The following is a 22,210-nucleotide window of genomic DNA, read 5'->3' as shown; positions in this document are numbered from 1 at the left end:
TTTTGATTAACAAGGCTGAAGAGAACAATATTTGCCCTGTACATCAATAAATAATTTTCTTTGGAGGTGCTATTCTGAGAGAGGCAGGGTTTGATTGCTCAGCTATAACAAAATTGTGTTGGGAACTGTGCAGTTCTGGTGAACGTTGTTTATTCTGTTTTCTGCAGGACCCAGCAGTGACAGCGAGGAAGAGATCGTTTTCCAGAGAAAAAACAGGATAAAAAAGAATGTTTTGAAGTCTCCTGATGTGAGTCTTAGAGAAAAAGATTGGATGAGAAAAGCAAAGTGACAATTGAAACAGCAAAACACAGATGTTCTGTGCACTGATGTTGGTTCTGTCCCCACAGGGGATGGATGAGAGTGACCTGGAGTCTCCAGCTCGAGTCCCCAGGAAACGCCGGCGCCCTCTCAGCGTGGTCAGCAATGAAAGGGAACAGAAATAATGGAAACTCAATCCTGCTTCCCTTCACTTCCTTCCCAGGGTCTCCCCAGATCACAGGATCCCACAGTGGTTTGGGTTGGAGGGAGGTTAAATCTCACCCATCCCACCCCTGCCATGGCAGGGACACCTCCCACTGTCCCAGGTGCTCCAACCCCAATGTCCAACCTGGCCTTGGGCACTGCCAGGACTGGGGCTTTGGTGACTTTGGAGTTGTTGTTAGGCAGTGAAACGTTGTAAAATCCAGGAAGGGTGAAATAACCTTCCTGCCACAAAGCTTTGAACCAGAAGAAGCAAATTCATGACACATTTGACCTGATATTTTTCCAAATCCCATTTTTCAGTCCTGTTACTGGGAGGTGTCCCTGCCCATGGCAGGGGTGTTGATGCCTGGAAATGCTGATCAGGAACAGAGAGCAGGCAGAGCTAAAGGAATAAAATCAGTATTTATGGAAAGGATTCACCTTGGGCAGTGCAAGAGCCCGGCCGGGGCTACACCCAAATCAAACCCAAGATGGATCCTGGTCACGAGTTTTACACTTTTAGGAGTTTTGGTTCATCCTGGGGTCAATTATCCAACCACAGCCCCAGGCTATGGAGTCTCAGCCCCTGGCTTTTCCTTTTCCCCTTTTCCCCTTTTCCCCTTTTCCCCTTTTCCCCTTTTCCCCTTTTCCCCTTTTCCCCTTTTCCCCTTTTCCCCTTTTCCCCTTTTCCCCTTTTCCCCTTTTCCCCTTTTCCCCTTTTCCCCTTTCCCTTTCTGTTGTTTCTGGTTTTTGGGTACTGGGTGTCCTTGATTCTCCAGCTGGGAAGGGATTGTTGTGTCCAACCACCCTGTGAACAGAACTCACCAACACCAACATGAAGTTCCAGAGTTACACACCAGGCAGCAGAGATTCTGGAAAATATCAAAGCTAAAACCCAAGGCAGGGGTGGCACTGGAAGAGCCTTAGGTCCCTTCCCACCCCCAGCAGGCTGTGACTGGTGACTGTATGGAATTCCCTGTGCTGTCCCTGCTCACTCTGAGCGTTCCCTTTGCAGTCAGACACATCCAGTGAGGACAGTGGGGACTTCCAGAGGGACAGGAGCAGCTCCAGAGCCAGGGCCAGGCCCCAGGCAGGAGGAGCCAAGCGGCAGCGCCTCAGGAGTGCTGGCACAGCCAAGGTGGGTGGCACTGCTGGAGTTCAGCTTTGGAACAGCTGGAATTGCAGCTGGAACGTGGGGCTGGGACTCTGCTGTCCCACAGCTGCTCCTGGCAAATGCTGGAGCTGGAATCTGGGAATGCAGGGCTGGGGGACAGCAGGGACACCAGAGCAGCTGGGAGGGAAACTCCAGGGACACCCCAGGAGGAGTCAGCCCTGAGAGATCAGGGTTATGTCCAGAGGAAAATAACAACAAGAATAATTATAATAATAATAGCAGAATAATATAACAAATTATTGTAAAAATATTATAACAAAATTCTATTGTATTACATTACATTATATCATCACCTAATATCACCTTATATCACAGAATCACATCTATTCTATTCTATTCTATTCTATTCTATTCTATTCTATTCTATTCATGTGAATCCCTTCCAGATGAGGGTATTCTGGAATTGTATATTATTATTCTTTTCATTATCATCATCAGCAGTATTGGGCTGCTTGCTCATATGAATGATCCCCACTGATGGCCTCACCCGTGAACATTCAGGCACCAATGGTCCTCAACCCCAAATGTTAAATCTCAGTATTTTTCACTTCAGCAGGGCTGATGGAGGCAGCACCAGAATTACTGAGGCTAAAAAGCTCTTCAGTATTCATGGCTGTGGTTTCACTGAGCAGAGCTGCGGAGGGGCTGGGGCAGAGGAGCCAGGGCAGTGTTGGTTAATTAGAGGCTGGGCTCTCATTGCTGTGGTGTGTGCAGGCTGCAGGCAGGCAGTTCCTGGACGAGGAGGCCGAGCTGTCCCAGCTGGATGCTGAGGGGATCTCGTCAGATGAGAGCGACAGCGCCGGGGAGGAGCTGAGCCCATCCCTGGCCCAGTTCCTCAATGATGAGGGGGAGCCCACAGAGGCCCTCAATGGTGAGTGGGGAATTCCCAGAGCATCCCAGAGAATCCCAGGGCATCCCAAAGTATCCCAGAGCATCCCTGGGTGGGAGCTGGGAGCAGTGAGCTCCTCACCCCGGCAATCACCTCCTCACCCCAGGAGCTGTTCCTGCCATGACATCCAGGGCTCTGGGAAACCTGCTGCATCCTGAGGGAAGGGCTGGAGCTGGGCCAGGCAGGCTCAGGCTGGATTTTGGGAAAGGTTCTTCCCTCCCCCAGAGGCTGCTGGCACTGCCCAGGCTCTCCCCAGGGAATGGGCACGGCCCCGGGGCTGCCAGAGCTCCAGGAGTGTTTGGGATGGCCAGGGTGGGATTGTTGGGGGGGATCTGAGCAGGGACAGGGATGATCCTGGGGGTCACTCCCAGCTCAGGATATTCTGGGATTGAACGGCAGCTTTCATGATACAGGCTGGGTACACTTGGAGTCCCAGACTGGTTTGGATTGGGAGGGACCTCAAATCCCACCCAGTTCCACCCCTGCCATGGCAGGGACACCTCCCACTGTCCCAGGTGCTCCAAGCCCAATGTCCAACCTGGCCTTGGGCACTGCCAGGGATCCAGGGGCAGCCACAGCTGCTCTGGCAATTCCAGCCCAGCCAGGAATTCCCAATTCCCAACATCCCATCCATCCCTGCCCTCCTTCATCTTAAAGCCTTCATCCTGGCCTTTGGAATTTCCAGAGACGGCTGGAGAATTGCAGATTTTTGCTTTGGGAAATGCAGATTCTTTAGAGACTGTAAAAGAGTATGGAAAACACAGTATAACAGTTATGAATTAAAACTTCTCTCAGTATTAATCCTGAATTCCTTTTCCTCTTGTTTGTTGCAGACACTGAGATGAGGGGAGTTTACCTGAGCTCCGTGCGCAGCCCCGCCCTGGGCAGCAGATACAGAATGGTCCATCGGGAATTCAACCCCTCGGCCATTTTCTCCCAGGTGGGAAGGGCAGGGGCTCCTCTCCTTGGGGAGTTCCCTTGGGGGACCACAAGGATGTTCAAGAGCAGTTACAGCCTTTTTTTGGTACAAGTTACCAAAATTACAATTACAAATTCCAGCACAAAACTTCAGCCCGGAGAACGGAAGGAACTGGGGAAACCTCAGAGCCTCTTCCAGGGCCTGAAGGGGCTCCAGGAGAGCTGGAGAGGGACTGGGGACAGGGGATGGAGGGACAGGACACAGGGAATGATTCCCACTGCCAGAGGGCAGGGCTGGATGGGATCTTGTGAATTGGGAATTCCTGGCTGGGCTGGAATTGCCAGAGCAGCTGTGGCTGCCCCTGGATCCCTGGCAGTGCCCAAGGCCAGGTTGGACATTGGGCTTGGAGCACCTGGGACAGTGGGAGGTGTCCCTGCCCATCCAGGGGTGGCACTGGGTGGGATTCCAGCCCCTCACCCCATTATTTGTGTGGGGGTGGCTGGGTAAGCCAAGGGCCCTTCTGGCAAGGAGCAGCAAAACCTTTGCAGTTTTCCAAAACTTCCTGGGTCTTGTTTTTCCCCCAGATTCCTGAACAAGATTCAGCTTATGCTGAGGACAGTTTCTGTGTGGGAGATGAGGAGGAGGAGGAGGCTCAGAGCGGCTGCAGTGAGGAGGAAGAGTGTGTGAATTTGGATCTGCTCATGGAGGGTCCCAGCAGCAGGAGCCGGTACCTGACCCGGCGCAGGAGGAGGCTGGAGCAGGCCAGGCTGGGAGGGAACGCTCCTGCCCCGGGGCAGAGGAGGAAACCATCCCGAATTGTTGTCCTGAGTGACTCCAGCGAGGAGGAGCCAGGAGCCAGCAGGGAGAAGCCCCTGGCAGCGGGGCAGGGAAAGGGGCAGCTCCCCAAGGCCCTGCCCTCAGCCCCCTCTGCACAGCCAAGGAGCAGGGCTGGGGGAACCACAGCTCCTCAGGCTGGGGGGCAGGACACACAGAGGCTGCTGGGCTTGGAAACTTCAGAGTCTGGGGTGCTGGATGTTCCCCAGGAGCATCCAGGCAGGAGCACATCCATCCCCCCAGCTGGATCTGGCTGCAGGAGCATGGATCTGCAGGCTGCTGGTCAGGTCAGTGCTCAGGGAACGCAGGGAGATTCCCTGTGGGACAGAATTCCTGTGCCAGGGTGGTCCTGAGGGCTTTCAGCAGCAGGAGTCAGGGAATCATGGAATTGTGGAATGGTTTGGGTTGGAAGGGACCTTAAAGCCCATCCCACTGCACCCCTGCCATGGGCAGGGACAGCTTCCATGCTCAGCCTGGCCTTAGACACTTCCAGGAACCATCTCCCTTTCCTTTGCTGCTAGAAGCTTTGTACTCCCAGGGTAACCTGGAGTATTTTAGGAACAAATAAAAGCTGGGATTAGATTCTCCCTTGGGTCCGACAGTGATGGAGGATGGTGGATCTGTGTGGAACAGCAGCGTCCACTGATTCTTTGGGTTTGTAGTTAGAAAATCCTGGTTCACTGTCTGAATTCTGTGCTTTCAGCACCTCCCTGAGGTTGGGTTCTTGTTCTCTGTCCTTTACAGGATCCAGGTTTTGTTGAACTTCTTAGGTGAAAGCTGCTGCTTTTGTCATCCAAACTCTGGGATAATCAGCTCAGCTCAGACATACAGGGATTAAAATGCCAATCTGAAAGTATTGATATTGCAAAACAGCCTTTTATTGATTTGATCTAAATCCTCCATGATCTGTCATTTTCAACACTCACAGATGTTCAGCTCTTTGAAGAAGACCCACGGGAGCAGCTCAGGCTCAGACCATCCTGCAGTCCCAAACCCTTCCTCAGCCCAGGCTGGGAATTCCCGAGTTCCTGGGGAGCAGAGCCCTTCCCTGGCTGGGAATTCCCGAGTTCCTGGGGAGCAGAGCCCTTCCCTGGCTGGGAATTCCCGAGTTCCTGGGGAGCAGAGCCCTTCCCTGGCTGGGAATTCCCGAGTTCCTGGGGAGCAGAGCCCTTCCCTGGCTGGGAATTCCCGAGTTCCTGGGGAGCAGAGCCCTTCCCTGTGCATCCTGGCGGACAGCCGGGAGATCAGCTCGGGGCTGGAGGTGATCTCGTGCCTGCGGGCCGTGCACGGGCTCCGGGTGCAGGTTTGCTCCCTGGGCTCCAGCGATTACATCGTCAGCAACCGCCTGGGTGTGGACAGGCTGCTCCAGTCCGAGCTGCAGAGCCCCGGGAACAGGAATAAACTCAGCCAGAGGCTGCAGCGCCTGCAGGGCATCTTCGAGAGGATCTGTGTGATTGTGGAGACAGACAGGGTCAGGTCAGGTGGGTGCTGCCGGGATGCCCTGCTCTGACTGGGCACAGGGATGGATGGGAGATTGGGAATTGGGAATTCCTGGCTGGGAGGGTGGGGAGGGGCTGGGATGGAATTCATAGAGAAGCTGTGGCTGCTCCTGGATCTCTGGAAGTGTCCAAGGCCAGGTTGGACATTGGGATTGGAGCAGCCTGGGACAGTGGGAGGGGTCCCTGGGATGGGATGGGATGGGATGGGATGGGATAATGGGATGGGATAAAGGGATGGGATGGGATAATGTGATGGGATGGGATGGGATGGGATGGGATGGGATGGGATGGGATGGGATGGGATGGGATGGGATGGGATTTAAGGTCCCTCCCAACCCAAACCACTGCGGGATTCACGTCAGGAACAAGCACAATTTGATCCATGCACAGGTATTTGTTTCAGTCCAGAAATCCAAACTGCAATGAAATGATTCCACCAGACATTAACAGAGTCTTGCCTTCCTGTACATCCCCTCCTCAGGAGAAATATCCCGGCTTTCCCAGAGGACTCAGTACTATGATGGAGTGCTCTCAGCCTTGGTCCAGGCTGGAATAAAGATCCTCTTCAGCTCCTGCCAGGAGGAAACTGCAGCTTTGCTGAAGGACCTGGCTCTGCTGGAGCACAGGAAGGACGCTGCCATCCAGGTGCCCACGGAGCCAGAGGGGCACCGGCAGCACATCCTCAACTTCTACCTGAGCATTCCCAACCTCAGCTACGGAGCTGCCCTCAACCTCTGCCACTCCTTCGGCTCCATCGCAGCCGTGGCCAACAGGTAACAGCAGCACAGGGCTGGCAGGGGCTCCAGGGCCCGGCCTTCCACTCCTCCTCCTCCTCCCCTGGAGCCAGGGAGAGCCTTCCTGCACCTTTCCTGCCGCGTTCTCTGCTCAGGGAACTCCTTCCTGCACCTTTCCTGCTGGGATAGCAGCTTAGGAAGAGCCTTTCCCAGCCTCGTGCCAGGAGCCTTTCCTGTCCCATCTCAGCTCTTTACACATCCAGTTCTCTCCCGCTGGTATTCCCTGTTTTCACTGCTCAGGTGTGCTGCCATGCCTCGGGCAACTTTGCAGAGGTGACTGCAGCAGCTCCCGGTGCTGCCCCATCCCGGGCTCCAGGGGCTCCTAGGGCTGCCCCATCCCGGACTCCCGGTGCTGCCCCATCCCGGACTCCCGGTGCTGCCCCGTCCCCGAATCCCGGTGCTGCCCCATCCCAGACTCCCGGTGCTGCCCCATCCCCGAATCCCGGTGCTGCCCCATCCCAGACTCCCGGTGCTGCCCCATCCCCGAATCCCGGTGCTGCCCCGTCCCCGAATCCCGGTGCTGCCCCATCCCAGACTCCCGGTGCTGCCCCATCCCAGACTCCCGGTGCTGCCCCATCCCCGAATCCCGGTGCTGCCCCGTCCCAGAATCCCGGTGCTGCCCCATCCCGGACTCCCGGTGCTGCCCCATCCCAGAATCCCAGTGCTGCCCCGTCCTGGACTCCCGGTGCTGCCCCATCCAGGGCTCCTCCCGTCCCTCTCTTGCAGCTCGGTGCCGGCGCTGGCGGCGGGGGCGCGGCTGAGCCGACCCCAGGCCGAGGAGCTCCATCGGTTCCTGCGCCACGACTTCGACCTCCAGCTGCTGCCTCAGCCGCTGCCCGCCAAGGGCAAGAGCTGAGCTCGGCACTGCGGGCCCTGCACTGCACTTTACCCAGTCGGGATTGGATGTAAATTATGGAAATAAACATTTGTCAAACCTCGGGTGTGGGAGCTGCACTGCCCCGTGTTCCCCAGGGTCCCCCCGCGGGAGAGCATCCCGAATTCCTGTAAGAACCACAACAATGGCTCGAGTACTTCGGCAAAGCTTTGGGGAGTGATGGCGAGGAAGCCGCCAGCAGCTCCTGCCGTCACTGCAGCGCTGGTGCCCCCGTGTTTCCCGCTTTCAAAAGGGAAGTGCCCGGTGTTCCCGGGACACAGGTGGGGCTCTGGCAGCCCCGAGGCAGCGCCTTCCCCGCTCCTTGGTGCCGGATCCTTCGCCAGCCTCTGCTGCCACCAGCTGGAAAAGGATCGGGATCGGTATTCCCGATCAGCACGGCCCGGGAAGAGGCTGGGACGGGGAGAAATCAATCCCTGGAGCAGGAGCGGTCCTGAGCAGCCGGGGTCAGCCACCCTCACCAGAATCTGCCCCTGTGCTCAGGTGAGACCTCACCTGCAGAGCTGCCCCAGCCCTGGAGAAAGTCCAGAGAAGCTCCGGAGCTGCTCCAGGGCTGGAACTGCTCTGGAGCCAGGCTGGGAGAGCTGGGAATGTTCACCTGGGCAGGAGAAGGATCCAGGGAGAGCTCCGAGCCCAAAGGGGCTCCAGGAGAGCTGGAGAGGGACTGGGGACAAGGGATGGAGGGACAGGACACAGGGAAAGGCTTCAAGTTGGAAAAGAGGATATTTGGGTGGGATATTGGGAAGGAATTCCTGGCTTGGAGGGTGGGGAGGGGCTGGGCTGAAATTCCCAGAGCAGCTGTGGCTGCCCCTGGATCCCTGGCAGTGCCCAAGGCCAGGTTGGACATTGGGCTTGGAGCACCTGGGACAGTGGGAGGTGTCCCTGCCGTGGCAGGGGTGGGATGGGATTTCAGGTCCCTTCCCAGGATGAAGCCTTGCAGGCCCTATTCCAAGCTGGAGAGCTCCTGCATTCTGCTCCCCACAACAACTCTGAGTAACCAGAGAGTAAAAAAAGGTTGTCCTTGTTTATTACATTAAGGAAATGTAACAATTCAAGCTCTCCCTAAAGTAAATTAAAAAGCAATTTCAGTTCCTTCCAGACTGCACCTGAGTTTATTACAGCCATAGCCCAGAAGTTATTTTAGCTAAAATGGATCAGAACTTGGCCATCATTGGTAGCTATGTACATTCCTCCTTCCCAGGAGAAAGGAGACACGGAGAGGAGCCTGGACATGGAAGTGCCACTTTGTACACATGGAAAAGCCAAGCATTGCTGGCAGGGGAGGAATGGGGTTAAACCACATAAAATCACAGCAGGGCAGCTTTTCCAAATTGAACTCATCATTCCAGCATTCCCTCCCACAGGGGCAGCACAACCTCTGTGCTCTGAACCTGAAGTGCTGAGCAACACATCCACAAAGTCCATCACATGGAAAAGTATAAATCCTCCTCCTCACTGGATGAGCCTGGAGTCTCAGCTGTGAAGAGCTTCCCCACCACGCGGTCTGGGCTCACTCCTGCAATAAAAACAGGGATCATCAGGGCTGGCCCCGTGGGAAACGGGGGCAGAGGAGGTTCAGAGAGCAATGGGCTGATGGACACAGCTCGTGGTGGTGGAGAAGGAAGGGAAGGAGCTGGAAACAAGGAGGAGGAGCTGGGAGTACTCACTCTTGGTTCTGCAGGAAGCCGGCGTCCCGGGCGCAGCTCTGGCCTGAAGGAGGGAAGGAAGGAAAGAGGCTCAGCCAGGGCTGGCACCAGCTCAGGGTCCCCACGTCCCAGAATTTCCACAACTGCTTTCCCTGAACCACAGGCCGAAGCACAAGGGTTGTGTGGAAAAGCCAAAGGAGCTGCAGAGGCTGGGAGAGCGGAGGAATTGATAGCTAAATTCAGGAGCTGGGATACAAGGTGACTTATGGTCACTATTAGGAGTTGGACTGGATGATCCTTGTGGGGCCTTTACGGGTTCTCAGGATATTTTATGGCTATATGATTCTTGCTCCTTTTCCCACTGCTCAGAAGAATTTAACAAAAACCTAAAGATCGTGGAATTCCAAAGCAATTCCAAATCGTGACCAAAAGCAATGGAGTTAATCCTGACAATAAAGAGCTCCCTTGTCCCAAAGGAACTCGTTTCCACAGCAGCAGACACCAAACCCAGGGAGGGTTCCCATTTTCCATCCAGCGCACACAGGCGAGGGGGCTGTGATCCCAGGATTCTTTCTGGCCCAGGTGGAAGCGGGCAGAGTCCCAGGAAAGCAGCATTACCGATCTCTTCTTGAGCTTGTCCCAGGTGCCTCTGCTGCTCCGCGTGTTCCTCTGCATGCGGAACACGTGCCGGTCGTAGTCGTTCCTGGGACACAAGGGAGCAGAGCTCAGTGGGGCCAGAACGCTGCCATGGAACCCTTGGGATGCAGCCTCGGACCCCACAGGGCTCCAGCTGCCACAGGGAAGGAGCAGGGCCAGCAGGAACTGCTGTTGGGTAATTGAACACGGCAGCTCATCTGGAGGAGCTGGGCTGCGTCGTGGGATGCAAATCCCAGGGCAGGGATCACACAAAGCCTCGTCCCCTTCCCAGTGCCAGCCCAAGTCCATTAGACAAAGCCCCGCTGGCTCCAGTTCTTGAGCAGAGCAGGACTGAAGGCTCTGCTGAGGCTGAAGCCCAAGCCAGGCCCATTCCCAGGGCTGGGAGCAGGAGCTGCCAGCGTTGGCTCTGCTGCCCGCATGGAGCTGAGCGCATGGAGCTCTTCTTCCAGAGGAATGAGCTTTGCCCCAGCAAGAGTGGCTGGAAGCGAGCTGCTGTCCCAGCTGCCCTGCACCTTTCTCAGAGACAAAAAGGGATTTGGGGGCAATGCCAAGGCTTGCAGAGGACTGTGGAGGAGCTCCTACCTGTTGATGGGGACCAGCATTCCCGGGCTGATGTGCTCACACTGCGGGGTTTTCACGGAGGGAAGGAGCCCTGAGGAGGGGGTGAGTGGGAATTCTGACAGCGTGAAATCCTCCGTGTCCTCGTCCCGGCTCCCTTGCAGCGCTGGCAGCTGCAGAGCCACCTCAGAGCCGTCAGAACCTGAGCCTGGGCCGCCTCTCCCTGCTCTCAGCCATCCCTCCCCTTCCTCCCTGCCCTGCATCTGACTGCCCCACGTCTCTGCTGAGGCACAGCCCCAGCCCTGGGCCCAGAACTGCACGTGACCCCAACACCCCCAACCTTGCTCCAAGTGCCCTTCCAGACCCTGCCCAGCACTTGGCTGGGGAATTTTGGTGCTGCCACACCCTCAGAAAGTCATTTCTGGTTACAATCCCATGCTCCAAGCTGGCCAGGACTGCTCAGAAGGGAATTACTCAAGGGGTGCCGTCACCATTCAGAGGATCCTCCCACCTCGTCCAACCTCCTCACTGCCACCAGCCCACGGCTGCTACAGCAGTGACAGAAAGAAGCCTCTTCCCACAGATCCCCAGGATTTTATCGGTGGAACAGGAGCCCCTGGCACAGCCAGGAGAGCAGTCCCACAGGGGCTTCTGTCCCAGGTTTACCTGGACCTTCCTCCTCTGGAAGGGCGTGGCAGTGAAGACATCCTCGTGGTTGTCCTTGGGCAGCTGCTCCAGGAACTCCCTCATCTGCTGCTTCCGTCTGAGGGTGCCCACCTTGGCAGTGATCACCGCCTCCTTCTTATCTGCAGGACCCAAACAGGGACTGTCTCAGGCAGCGGCCACGGGCTTAAAATTCACTGCCTGCAGTCAGTGCCACAGCCCAGTCCCTCCCCTGGTGAAATCTCTCAGAGCTTTTTAAGATCCTTTTGAGATCTCACCCAGTTTTTGCTCTCCGAAGCAGTTTCCCCACTCCATCCTCAGGGGAGGGGCACAGCAGAGCCCCCCACAGCCACTGCAGGCTCACAGTTCATTGTGACTGGGACACAGCTGGGCTCACACGTGCCTTCAGGGAGCAAACCTACAGGTGTGTCCCTGTGTCAGGAGGCACCAAGGCTCAAACAAAGGCCCTGCTGCTCAGAGACACTTCCACTGAAGCCAGGCTCAGGGAATGCTCAGCTCAACTTGTATCCAAGGCAAACCCTAACCTAATCCAGTCCCCAGAAGAAGCTGCAGCATGGGGATGGCAAACACCAGAGAATGGACTGGGCTGTGCTGACTCCTTTGGGCATCCAGGGACCCAAATCCCATTTGGGCAGAGCTCTGCAAGCAGCTCAGGACTTGCTGGGCCTCCAGGAACCTCTCAGGATGTCAAGAGCTCTTTGCCCTGAGGGGTCCAGGCCAGTGAAAGTCTTCCCCTCATGCCAAAAACTGGAAAACTCTACAAAGAACCTTTCCCCTCTTGTCACCTCAGTCACTCATGACATCCTTCAGCCTGCACACCAGAAGGTGACCTGGCTCACTGTCACACCCTGATGTGCTCTTGTGGATTTACCCCATAGAACCACAACTGGTGAGGCTGGAAAAGCCCTCGCAGCCCCAGCATTGCCTGGGCCACCACTGCCCCACATCCCCAAGTGCCACATGCACAGGGCTTTTAAATCCTTCCAGGGATGGGCACTCCAAACCTCCCTGGGCACTTCCAATCCCTGAGCACCCTTTCCATGGGGAAATTCCTGCTGTGGCCACCCTGAGCCTGCCCTGGCCCAGCCTGAGGCCGTTCCCTCTGCTCCTGTCCCTGTTCCCTGCAGCACATCCCAAATCCCAAACCCCCCCCCGGCTGTCCCCTCCTGCCAGGGAGTTGTGCAGAGCCACAAGGTCCCCCCTGAGCTTCCTTTTCTCCAGGCTCAGCCCCTTCCCAGCTCCCTCAGGAACTCTCCAGCCCCTTTCCCAGCTCCCTCAGCCTCTACTGGGGCCCAGCCCCTTCCCCAGCTCTGTTCCCTTCCCTGGACACACTCCAGCCCCTCAGTGTTTGAATCCCAATTATTTACCAACCACACAACTCCCACAAACAAGATGCTGGTACCTCTCCGCTCAGGTTTTCCTGATGTGGTTTTCTTGGGCTGCTGTTTGGAGCCTTTCCCCTGCTGCTCCTCCAGGTACTTCTCCTGGCACTCCTGGGCCGAGCGGGACCCCACGGCCATGGCCACGTCCTGCCAGAAGCCACTCCTGTGTTTGGGGAACGCCGCAATGGCCCTGCCAGGACAGCACGGGCACGGCGTCAGCAGGGAGGGCAGCGGGTGACACGGGTGACACGGGTCTGGGGCACAGCCCTGCCACCTGCAGGAGAGCGCCCGGGCTGCGACTGAGGCACTCTTGGCTCTGGCCTGTTGTTGCCCAGAGCAGCTGTGGCTGGCCCTGGCTCCCGAGGCCAGGTTGGACACTGGGGTTGGAGCAGCTTGGGACAGTGGGAGGTGGGATTTAAGGATGGGTGGGATTTAAGGACCCTCCAACCCAAACTGTTCTGTGATCCTGTGTTGTCTTCTCTTCAGAACAGGCAAATTTATTTAAACGCCTTCAGCTGACAGATGTGTCACAAGAGACATTTCCTGCTCACTTGCACAGGTCCCCCTAGACCTGAGCTCCTGCTCATCTAAAGAACTAAACCAAACATGGCTTTTTTACACTCAAAGTGCCTATTAAATACTGCCCAGTGGTGAAGTAATTGGATGATGGATTGATTAAACACCCTTGCAGTTAACCTGCCCTTACCAAACTTGCTCACAGAAACCTGTCCTTGTTAACCCGTTTACTGCAATCTGGGGAGGGAACCTGCTCCCTCTCACCAGTGGTCTTCACCATATCGTACTGATGTTTCATTTGTGAAGAAAATTAATAGGGGATAATAACTCCAATTACTATGAGGGAATAAAAATAGAGAAATAAGAAATTAAATAGGGAATATTTCTAATAGGGAATTAAAACACAAAAGAATCCTGGGAAATCACGAATCTGAAAACCCCCAATCCAGACCATTCAATCTCTCCTGAAGCCTGAGGGAAACTTTTCCCTCTGAACACAGAACGAGCCCTTACCTGTGCAGCTTCTGCAATTCCTTCTCAGACCAAGCATCAGCTGTCCTTGGAAAAAGCTCCAGAGATTTCTGCCTCTTTGCCCTCTCGTGCTGTCTCGGTTTCGCTGCTGAAGCCCCGGCACTGCTGGAGACTCCGCTGCGTGTTTTTATCTGGGACGCTCTGGCACCCCTGTCCTTCCTGGGAAATTCCTCCTTCCTGGTGTTGGACTCGGAGTCAGACTCGAGCTGGTGCCTGGCAGGGCTGGTTCTGCCCTGTGCCCTCCTGGCCTGGGCAGGCAGAAGGGAAGCACTGGACTCAGAAGATGTTCTCCCTTCAGGAGGGGACTTGGACTCGTCACTGGACTCGGGCCCACTCAGCCTCACCAGCACATTCTGGGAGGGCTTTCCTGTCCTTTGGCCACAGGACTTGCTCGCATCATCCCAGGAGCTTTTAGAGCCAGGGCAAGGTTTCCAGTTCTGAGACTCCAGCTTTAATACAGATTTATTTTTCCTCTTGATCAGCAGTGGGGTGTCCTCACTGGACTGCTCCTCCTCATCCTGGTCTGAGGGTTCCTGGGCGAGGAGAACCCTCTCCTTTCCTGGGAGGTGCTGCTTGGCTGACCTGAGGGAGCTCCTGTAGCCCTGCTCGTACATGCTCAGCTCTCCGGAGCCTGCTGCTCTCTGTGCTGCCCCCGGGGCTCTGCTGCCGTGTTTGTTCAACACCTTGGTGTTTGAGGAATTCCCCCTGCCAGGGAGCTGGGATTTCGTTTCCCTGATGCCATGATCGTTCTCCTCCTCATCCGAAAGGAAGCGCCCGTCCTTCCTGCTGCCAGTGGATCGGGATCCTCCTCTGGAAGTGGCTCCTCTGCCCCTGCTTTTCCCTGGAACAGAGGGAGCCAGAGCCCCTCAGGGGGTGCAGGGTGGGTCCTGCTGTGCTTGCAGCACAGGGATCTGCACCCCCTGCCAGAGCTTTACCTGCCAAACTACAAACTCACAGCTGCTCTCAAGGGCTCCCCGAAACTCTACTGAGCAGGCACATCCCCAAAGCTCTGCTCATGCTCCAGAGAGCTTTTCTGCAGGAAACATTGCAGCTGCTTTAAGAGAGAAACTTCTGCTTTATATTTATATTTAGGCTTTATATTTATATGTATATTTACATTTGCGCTTCTGTCACCGCCCAAATTCTACTAAAACCAAATGTTTATTAAAAACTCTGTTAATGGATTTTTTTTTTTGGCCAACATTTCATTTCTTTCATCCACATTAAAAAGCAAAGCCAGGTCCCCAGGTCACTGGATTTCTGAACTCCAAAAGGTCCAAATCCCTCCATTTCAGTTTCCAGAATGAAATCCCTGTGTTCCTGTTATGTAATTAATAAAGTGATTTACACACACAGTTCTTGTTTGGAGCTGGTAAACTCCACATGAATGCTACTCTGGTGATTCTTCAGAGAAAAAGCAGTTGATCATTAAAATATTTGAATAATTTCTTTGCATTAACAGACCCAACCTTACTTCTCCAGCACCTACTCACAATCCCACTGATTCCATTAGTAACTTAAAAATAGAGAAAAATGTTTAGCTTTTACCTTTACTGTGGCTTTTTGGCATTTCCTCTGTTGTCTTCACATCTTCCTTTTTTTTTTCCTTCTTGGACATGAAACTGGTCTTTCCTTTGGGTTTTTCACTGCTAAACATCTTCAAAATAAAACAGTTGACTCTAAAGCTAATTTAATCTCCTTTTCTCCAGGCTGAGCCCCTTTCCCAGCTCCTTCAGCTGCTCCTGGGGCTCCAGCCCCTTCCCAGCTCTGTCCCCTTCTGTGGAAATGTCCCCTTCCTCAGAGTCTCTCTTGCAGCGAAGGACCCAGAACTGACCCCAGGATTTGAGGTGGGACCTCACCAAATTCCTGTCTGGTACCATTACCCTTCAAAAAACCCCTACTTTTCCTTCCAGAAACAGTTCCCCATTATGTCAGATTTAGAGACCACAATTATCTGATAATATGGACACAAGACTCTCTCTTAGTGTGTTTTCCAATATTTTGGTCATGTTTCCAAGATTTCCTTCTTCTTCAGGTACCTCTAAGAGCTGCACCCATCCTTGTTGCCCACCTGCCCATGGTTGATAATCCCATTTAAGTCACACTTCAGAGGATCTTACCAGGCTCAGATAATCCACCCCCCCATTTTCTATGGTGACATTCAGGTTCCGATCCACAAACTCCCTCTGCCCACACCAGAAGTTCAGGGGGGGTTTGATGAGGCGCCCGCTGCGAGTGTAGACCCTGGAGTCATTCCTGGATCTGTCCTTTGGTGTTACGACTTCAGGGGGAAAAAAAAGCCCAAACAAAGAAGAGTTTTGTCCCAAATACTGCATGGAAAATTCAGTTTTGCACATGTCACGAGCACAGGAACAAGGCTGTGTTTAAAATGGACTACAAGGCAAATGTAAAACATAGCCAAAGTTGTTACTTTCAAAGCATTGTGATAGAAAAAACAGGACGGAAGTAAGAATCTTACAAATTATAACATTTACTGTTGGGAACGTCTTACTTTTACTTCATTTAGAAAGTTATAAATACTGTGAAAGTCATTTGAGCAGGGAGAATGATATAAAGTTGTCACATGGAACAGCTGCTCACTGAGACAAATAAGAGTGGAAAATAAATGGGAATGATGTAAGTGGAAAAGCTTTTACAGTGCTAGGAAGGAAACCTGATCCCAGCACAAAAGGGTGTGGGAAAGGCCCATTGGGCAAAGACCCCAGAAAAAGTCTGAGTTGAGTCCCATGGCAAGGCAGGGACTGCACTCGAAGGCTCAGCCAAACCAGGGGGCTTTTAGAGCTTTGCAGCCATTTCCTGGAAACACAACCATCATAATGAACCTTCCCACAACCCACTGCAGCCACCCCAGGTGTCTTTACCAAATGAAGGATGGTTAAATACTCACAGAGGTTCTCATCATTCCCTGGTGATACCTCATAGGTGGAGTTCCTCAGTGCAGGTTTCCTTGCGTTCCTCACTGAGCCTCCTGCAGTTTCCGACACATCAGTTCCCCCCATGGAGTCATTCTCTTCATTTTCTTCCCCACTGCTACCTCGTGGAATTCGTTCCTTCCTAATGGTTTGGAATTTGAGACAAGGAATAATAACCACTGAGGAAGTTGTTCTTTAACAAACAGTGAAGATGTGAAGTCCTGGTGGGCAGGAGCCCAGCACAGCAAAGTGGCTTCATGCCCACATCTAAAACATGTCACACTCCTCTGGTGTAACGTCCTCAAACAGCAAAGTCTCATTGAACGCTTACAACACTGCATTGATAGAGAATCTCCAAAGGAATTACCTCCTCCTTTCCTCAAGAAACTCCTCCACGTATTCCTTCCACCTTCTGAAGAAGCCAAAGGTGAACTTCTTGGTGAAGCGGTAGGAGAAGCCTGAGGGGAGCACAGGGGGCATGAACAGCAGGTCTGGACCCCTCAGGGGACTCAAGAACCCCCCCAGAGCCTCCTAAACCCAAACACCAGAGCAACTGACCCAGAGAATTCCATCTAGCACACCCCAGTCACTCTTGGGCCTAGGAAACCTCTGCAGCACTAGAGCCACTCTGCTCACAAGCCTTATGCTGCTACTTTTGCCTCTCAGAATATTTAAATAGAAACAAATGTAAGTTCTTAGCAAAGCAAATAATAAAATCTTCAAGTCGGAGAGCAGCCAGATCAGGTATTTATCAGCAGGGAGCCCAGTGCTGCAAGTGAGGAGGAAAGACTGAAACCACAGACACATCTTTGAAAGAGCCAACAGTGAGGGTGTGTTTGGTAAAAAATGGTGCCACACACCTGGGGCACACCTGTGTTCGGGGAAGCAATATTGAGGGAAGGGCTGGAGCTGGAAGGGGGTGAGGGGGTCAGGCTGGATTTTGGGAAAGGTTCTTCCCTCCCCCAGAGGCTGCTGGCACTGCCCAGGCTCTCCCCAGGGAATGGGCACGGCCCCGGGGCTGCCAGAGCTCCAGGAGTATTTGGGATGGCCAGGGTGGGATTGTTGGGGGGGATCTGAGCAGGGACAGGGGCTGGATCAATGGTCCCTGTGGGTCCCAACTCAGGATATTCCAAAATCCCAAGTATTTATTCCACCTATGCCACAGAATATCTTTGTGTCCTCAGAGCTGCCTGTGAGCACTGACAAGCAGCTCATTGCCAGAGGAGCACACAGAACAAGGAGAAGAGAACAAATCCTATATTTCCATCTGCATGGAAATCCCATTTCCTTACACATCCCACATGCTCCAAACCAAGCTGGAACAGTGTGTAATTTGCCAGGCACTCAGGATCAGCAGCTCACCTTCCCTCCTCATGGCAGCTGAGTCTATCTTGCCCTGCAGCAGGTACACAGCACCCGTGGAGCTTTTCACCTGGTTGTTAGTGAGGCGCTCCGTGATGGCGCTGCTGTGCCACAACACCTGCTTCATGTCCCTGGTGAAAGACACAACAGCAACCACAGAAATCACTTCCAGAAGGGATTCCAGGCTGGCATGCTGACACTCCATGAGGGAGCAGTGGTGATCCCTGTTTTCTGAGGGATTCGGGTGCTGGCAGGATGTGCTCTGGGCTCGGTTTTCCTCTCTTAGCCTGGAACTGACAGGGCTCTGCCTCGCCTGACCCTGGGGCAGGGGACACACTGAACGTGTCACACTGCAGGGGTCACTCACAGGACAGCAGCTGCACCGAAGGCAGCTTGTGACAGCAGCCCAGCTGGGATGGGATGGGGCATGGAGCAGCCTGGGACAGTGGGAGGTGACCCTGCCATGGCAGGGGTGGGGCTGCATGGATCCCTCCCAACCCAAACTGTCCAGAGCTTTTGATTTATTCCTCTGAAGCTTTCTGATCATCTCAGCACAGGACTCTGAAATTATTTCACCAGATGCTGGCTCTTCCTCTCCTGCCCACACAAAGGAATTGTCTTTTCCTTGATCAAGCACTTTAAGCTGTGCACCATTACCTGGGGTTTGGTGTCTATGGTTTACTTTGTATTAAAAGAATAAACTGGTTCTTACTTCCTTTTCCCTTCCACACAGATTGCTGTGTTTCCAGTCAGCACTTTAATTCTCCAGCTGCTCAGGCAGATGACTTTCTGTTCCAAAGGAAAAAAACAAAAAAGAAAATAAATCATTTATTAGCCAGCACCCTCAGTGATCAGATCTAATTACAAAAAACATCTTCTAAGCTACAAATCTAGAATATTGGAGGATATCTGATCCTTGGCTTTGTCCTGAAGGTAACTTGGTTTGATTCAGGAAACACAACAAACACTCTTGGCCATGGTGAGGGACAACAGAACAAGTCCCTTGATGTCCCCAGGGACCAAGGGAAACCCAAGCCTGGGGCAGGTGTTTGTGCCAGGTTCCCAGGGAACCCCAGAGATGCCTCACTGCTTTCCTGGGATTTATTCAGAAGGGAGGAATGTTGCAGGCTGCACACTGCTCTCCTAGGAAAAAATTCTGCTCCGGTTCAATTCAGAGGAGCCTGGATGTTCCACAGGAAAGCCAAGCCTTTCCCCTCCCCATCAGCAGGGCACATTCCTGGATGGATTCATGCCCAGCTGGGAAAGGTCTCTCCTCCCTGGATCTGAGCAGGCAGGGCCCATGATCACACCATGGCTTGTGCACACTAAACCAAAAGCGCTTCTTTTACACAAAATCCCCAAACCCTGAACATCGTGGAGTATGGAAAAAAATCAACCCTTTGCAAGGGAAAATGTACTGGTAAAATCCAATGGGATAGCAGCTTATTCTCTTCTGAATGTTCCTTGCTTTTGACAAGAAAAAGAGTAACTTTGAGCTATCAGCCCAGAGGAATCTTATTTTCCCTAAAGGATTATTTTCTCCCACCTCTTTCTGTGCTTTGCCAGCAGGTTGATCTGTAGGTTTATCCAAAGGGACCTTGGGGTCTTCTGCCAGCTTCTGATTCCTTGGAATGTGGACTGGAGAGCAGAGCATGATGCTACACAAGTGCTCAGAGGGCTTTTCAGGATTAGTCTCTGCTGCCTGTTCCACTGCTGGAGAAGCTGGATTTTTAGTGGCCTGCAACCCTCTCCTGTCTTCATCAAGCTCTGTATGTGTTGCTTCTCCATTTCTCCACCTTCCTTCTACCTGATCCCCATTTTCACAAGGGGTGGAGTTTACTTGCAAAGGAGTAGCCACTGTACTTAGAGACATTTCTCCATCAGCATCCACTTCTATAGATTCCACCAGGAAAACATCCACATCATCCTTATCAGAGTCCACATCCTCTGCAGCCTCATTCCCTGGCTGCTCAGCACAAGCAGGCTGCACTGAAGGATTCACCACATTTGTGGAAGGAGGGTTTGGATTTGGGGTTTGCTGGGTTTGGGTTGAAGGTGCTGTAGCATTTAAAGGAAAAAAAAATAATAATAAAAAAGAAATTAGGGACATTTAAGCAAATAAACAGGCTGCCTGGGGGGTGGGGGTGTCCCCATGCCAGTTAGGATTTAAGAGCCCTGTGGATGTGACACCTGGGGACACGGGGCAGTGCTGGGGGAACAGTTGGACCTGATGGTCTCAGAGGGCTTTCCCAAGCTCAGCAATTCCCTGGTTCTCTGCCTGGAGGACCTTTGTGTTCTCCAGAGCACCCCCAGTACCTCTGTGCCTCTGCTGCTGCAGCTGCCACTTCACCCGCAGGAAGAACTTCTGGGGGGTTTCCACCACGGGAGGCTCTGCAGGGAGTACTGCCAGGGGCTCCATCCCAGGATCCTGAGGGCAAACTGCCTCTGGAAAATAACCAGACAAAAAAAAAACCTCAGAACCCTCTTTCAATTTGGGGAACAAAAGCATTTTCATGGGGAGTGGAGGAGCAATATGATTTTTTTGCATGCTTTTTATTTAATAAGAAACACCACAGAATCCCAGAAAGATTTGGGTGGGAAAGGACATTAAATCCCACTTCATCCCACCCCTGCCATGGCAGGGACACCTCCCACTGTCCCAGGTGCTCCAAGCCCAATGTCCAACCTGGCCTTGGGCACTGCCAGGGATCCAGGAGCAGCCACAGCTGCTCTGGGAATTCCACCCTGTGCCAGGGCCTGCCCACCCTCATTGTAAAAAAAGGGTCACATCCAGCTTGGAGTCAGCTGAAAACCTGCTGAGGGTGCCCTGCATCTCACCATGTCATGGATAAAAACATTAAAGCTAAAGCTAGCAGGGAGAGCCCAGGAAAATGCCCCAGTGGGATGTCAAACCCCAAGCAATGTCCCATGAACCTTCCTCTTCTCTGCAGGGACTGCAGGGAATAGTTACAGTAATTTGTTTTGACTTTTTTGGTTATAAAGTGGTTTTGAAGGTGTTGCACAGGTCAAGCCCACCCATGAACACAAGAGAGGGAACAGTTAGAGCCAGACTGAGGCAGGGAGGGAGGAAACCCAAAGGAAGGGAATCCTCTATGATACAGAGCAAGGCAGAGACATCAGCACTGCTACAGACACATTTCAGCACTAAACAAACCTCAACATCCAACTTTTTTTTTAATCCCAGCCATCTAGGGTGCAACCAGTGCTGGTGCCAGTGGTTCTGACACCCACCAAGGTGCTCTGGCTGTTTCTCCAGATCCTGAAAGAGCCATGAGTGGGACACAGAGGGAAAATGTTCACAACTGAGGCAGCTTTTCTAGAGAAGCTGTGAAACAATAATTGCTTCCCAAGTGTGCTCAGGCTCTGGACTGATGGGTGTTGGTGTCAAGGGGCTTTGTCCTCCCCATGGGCCTTCCAAGGATGAAGGATTAAGGCAATTGGCAGCAGCATTGAGAGCTCTTTCCTATCAACATGTGACTTCAGCGTATTCCAAAATAATCAAAACCGTTTGGCAAAATGAACTATTAATAATTCCTGTCATTTGAGACTGTGGACTAGTGTAAACAAAGAATTAAAATGCTTAGGAGAATATGAAAATCAGGAATATCACTTACTGCAGCACAAGACGCCTGAAAGTTCCACGATCTAAACTCATATTTACAGCTCTGTGCTTTTTATTCCAAGTATTCCGAAGGCAAACAAACCATTGTCATGGGGTCACCGAGGGCATGTGGAACTCACCTCGTCCCGGCTGGGCGCTGCTCCCGGCCCGGGCCGTGCCGGCCCAGCGCTGCTTGGCCGCGGGGCTCAGGATCACGTCGGTGGCGACCCTGCGCTGCTGCTCCGACCGCGCCTTCATCCGCTGGAAGATCTTCACCGGCGACTCCTGCTCGGGCGGCTCCGGAGCGCGGCGCTTCGGCGGCCGCTCGGCACCGGGCCCGGCTCGGAGATCGGGGTAGTCCTGGAGGTTCGGCCGCTGCTGGGAGACGGGCCCGGGCCAGCTGTCGGGGACGGGGCCGGGGCCAGGCCGGCTCTCGGGGCTAGCCCTGGGCCGGCTGTCGGGGACGGGGCCGGGGCCAGGCCGGCTCTCGGGGCCAGCCCTGGGCCGGCTGTCGGGGACGGGGCCGGGGCCAGGCCGGCTCTCGGGGCTAGCCCTGGGCCGGCTGTCGGGGACGGGGCCGGGGCCAGGCCGGCTCTCGGGGCCAACCCTGGGCCGGCTGTCGGGGCCGGGCCGACGCTGCGGGCCCGATGCGAGCCTGCCCTGAGCCCTCAGGAGCTGCTTCAGCGGGGTGAGCGTCCCCGCGGGGATGCTGCTGAGGCACACCGAGCGGAGCGGCGGCTCTCCCCAGAAGCGGCGGCGGCTGGGGGTCATGACGATGTCGCAAACTGCTCCACGGCGGCCGGGGGTGGGTCCCGGCCCCCTCATGGCTGCGGACCGGCCCCGCCGCTCCGGCCGC

At 54.0% G+C, this 22,210-nt stretch overlaps 2 protein-coding genes across 6 annotated transcripts in view; one reads left to right on the top strand and one right to left on the bottom strand.

Annotated features, from left to right (window-relative positions):
* The window catches only part of FANCM (FA complementation group M), a 55,718-nt gene extending 48,271 nt beyond the window's left edge, over positions 1-7,447 (top strand). The window contains exons 15-24 of the mRNA XM_062495104.1: positions 168-247; positions 348-416; positions 1,478-1,600; positions 2,351-2,507; positions 3,359-3,465; positions 4,029-4,565; positions 5,207-5,344; positions 5,444-5,759; positions 6,259-6,550; positions 7,298-7,447. Coding sequence (XP_062351088.1) covers positions 168-247; positions 348-416; positions 1,478-1,600; positions 2,351-2,507; positions 3,359-3,465; positions 4,029-4,565; positions 5,207-5,344; positions 5,444-5,759; positions 6,259-6,550; positions 7,298-7,427 — 1,949 coding nt within the window. The 3' untranslated portion in view covers positions 7,428-7,447. The remainder of the gene's footprint in view (positions 1-167; positions 248-347; positions 417-1,477; positions 1,601-2,350; positions 2,508-3,358; positions 3,466-4,028; positions 4,566-5,206; positions 5,345-5,443; positions 5,760-6,258; positions 6,551-7,297) is intronic.
* Positions 7,448-8,478: 1,031 nt separating this feature from the next.
* Positions 8,479-21,794, bottom strand: MIS18BP1 (MIS18 binding protein 1). Of its 5 annotated transcripts, none has more exons than XM_062495876.1 (16): positions 21,495-21,794; positions 20,049-20,177; positions 19,279-19,790; positions 18,445-18,521; positions 17,733-17,863; positions 16,738-16,828; positions 16,346-16,512; positions 15,558-15,718; positions 14,986-15,094; positions 13,420-14,278; positions 12,411-12,580; positions 10,991-11,130; positions 10,349-10,497; positions 9,728-9,812; positions 9,131-9,173; positions 8,479-8,979 (listed from the first exon to the last, which is right to left on the bottom strand). In XM_062495876.1, exons 1-16 carry the CDS (start codon positions 21,610-21,612, stop codon positions 8,888-8,890), a joined length of 3,033 nt encoding a protein of 1,010 aa, XP_062351860.1. In that variant the 5' UTR covers positions 21,613-21,794; the 3' UTR covers positions 8,479-8,887. The 5 variants fall into 5 exon arrangements, 2 of the variants coding, with proteins under 2 accessions (XP_062351860.1, XP_062351859.1); XM_062495875.1 differs by having other exon boundaries at positions 9,116-9,173; positions 10,991-11,125; positions 12,385-12,580; positions 21,495-21,704; XR_009933323.1 differs by lacking the exons at positions 8,479-8,979; positions 9,131-9,173 and having other exon boundaries at positions 10,349-10,418; positions 21,495-21,704.
* Between the last annotated feature and the right edge of the window lie 416 nt (positions 21,795-22,210).

This window comes from Cinclus cinclus, chromosome 6 (assembly GCF_963662255.1).
Source record: "Cinclus cinclus chromosome 6, bCinCin1.1, whole genome shotgun sequence".
Lineage (NCBI taxonomy): Eukaryota > Metazoa > Chordata > Aves > Passeriformes > Cinclidae > Cinclus > Cinclus cinclus.
Note: the sequence above shows the minus strand (reverse complement) of the source record. Positions and strands in the feature narration are given on the sequence as shown.

Bases quoted from the DNA above. Each gene is read 5' to 3' on its own strand.
- MIS18BP1 (XM_062495875.1), bottom strand. From the start codon at position 21,612: ATGAAGGCGCGGTCGGAGCAGCAGCGCAGGGTCGCCACCGACGTGATC. The intron at 19,791-20,048 runs GTACTGGGGGTG...TAAATGCTACAG, and splicing joins GCAGCAGCAGAGGCACAGAG to CACCTTCAACCCAAACCCAG. The intron at 16,513-16,737 runs GTAATTCCTTTG...CCAAACCATTAG, and splicing joins TTTCTTGAGGAAAGGAGGAG to GAAGGAACGAATTCCACGAG.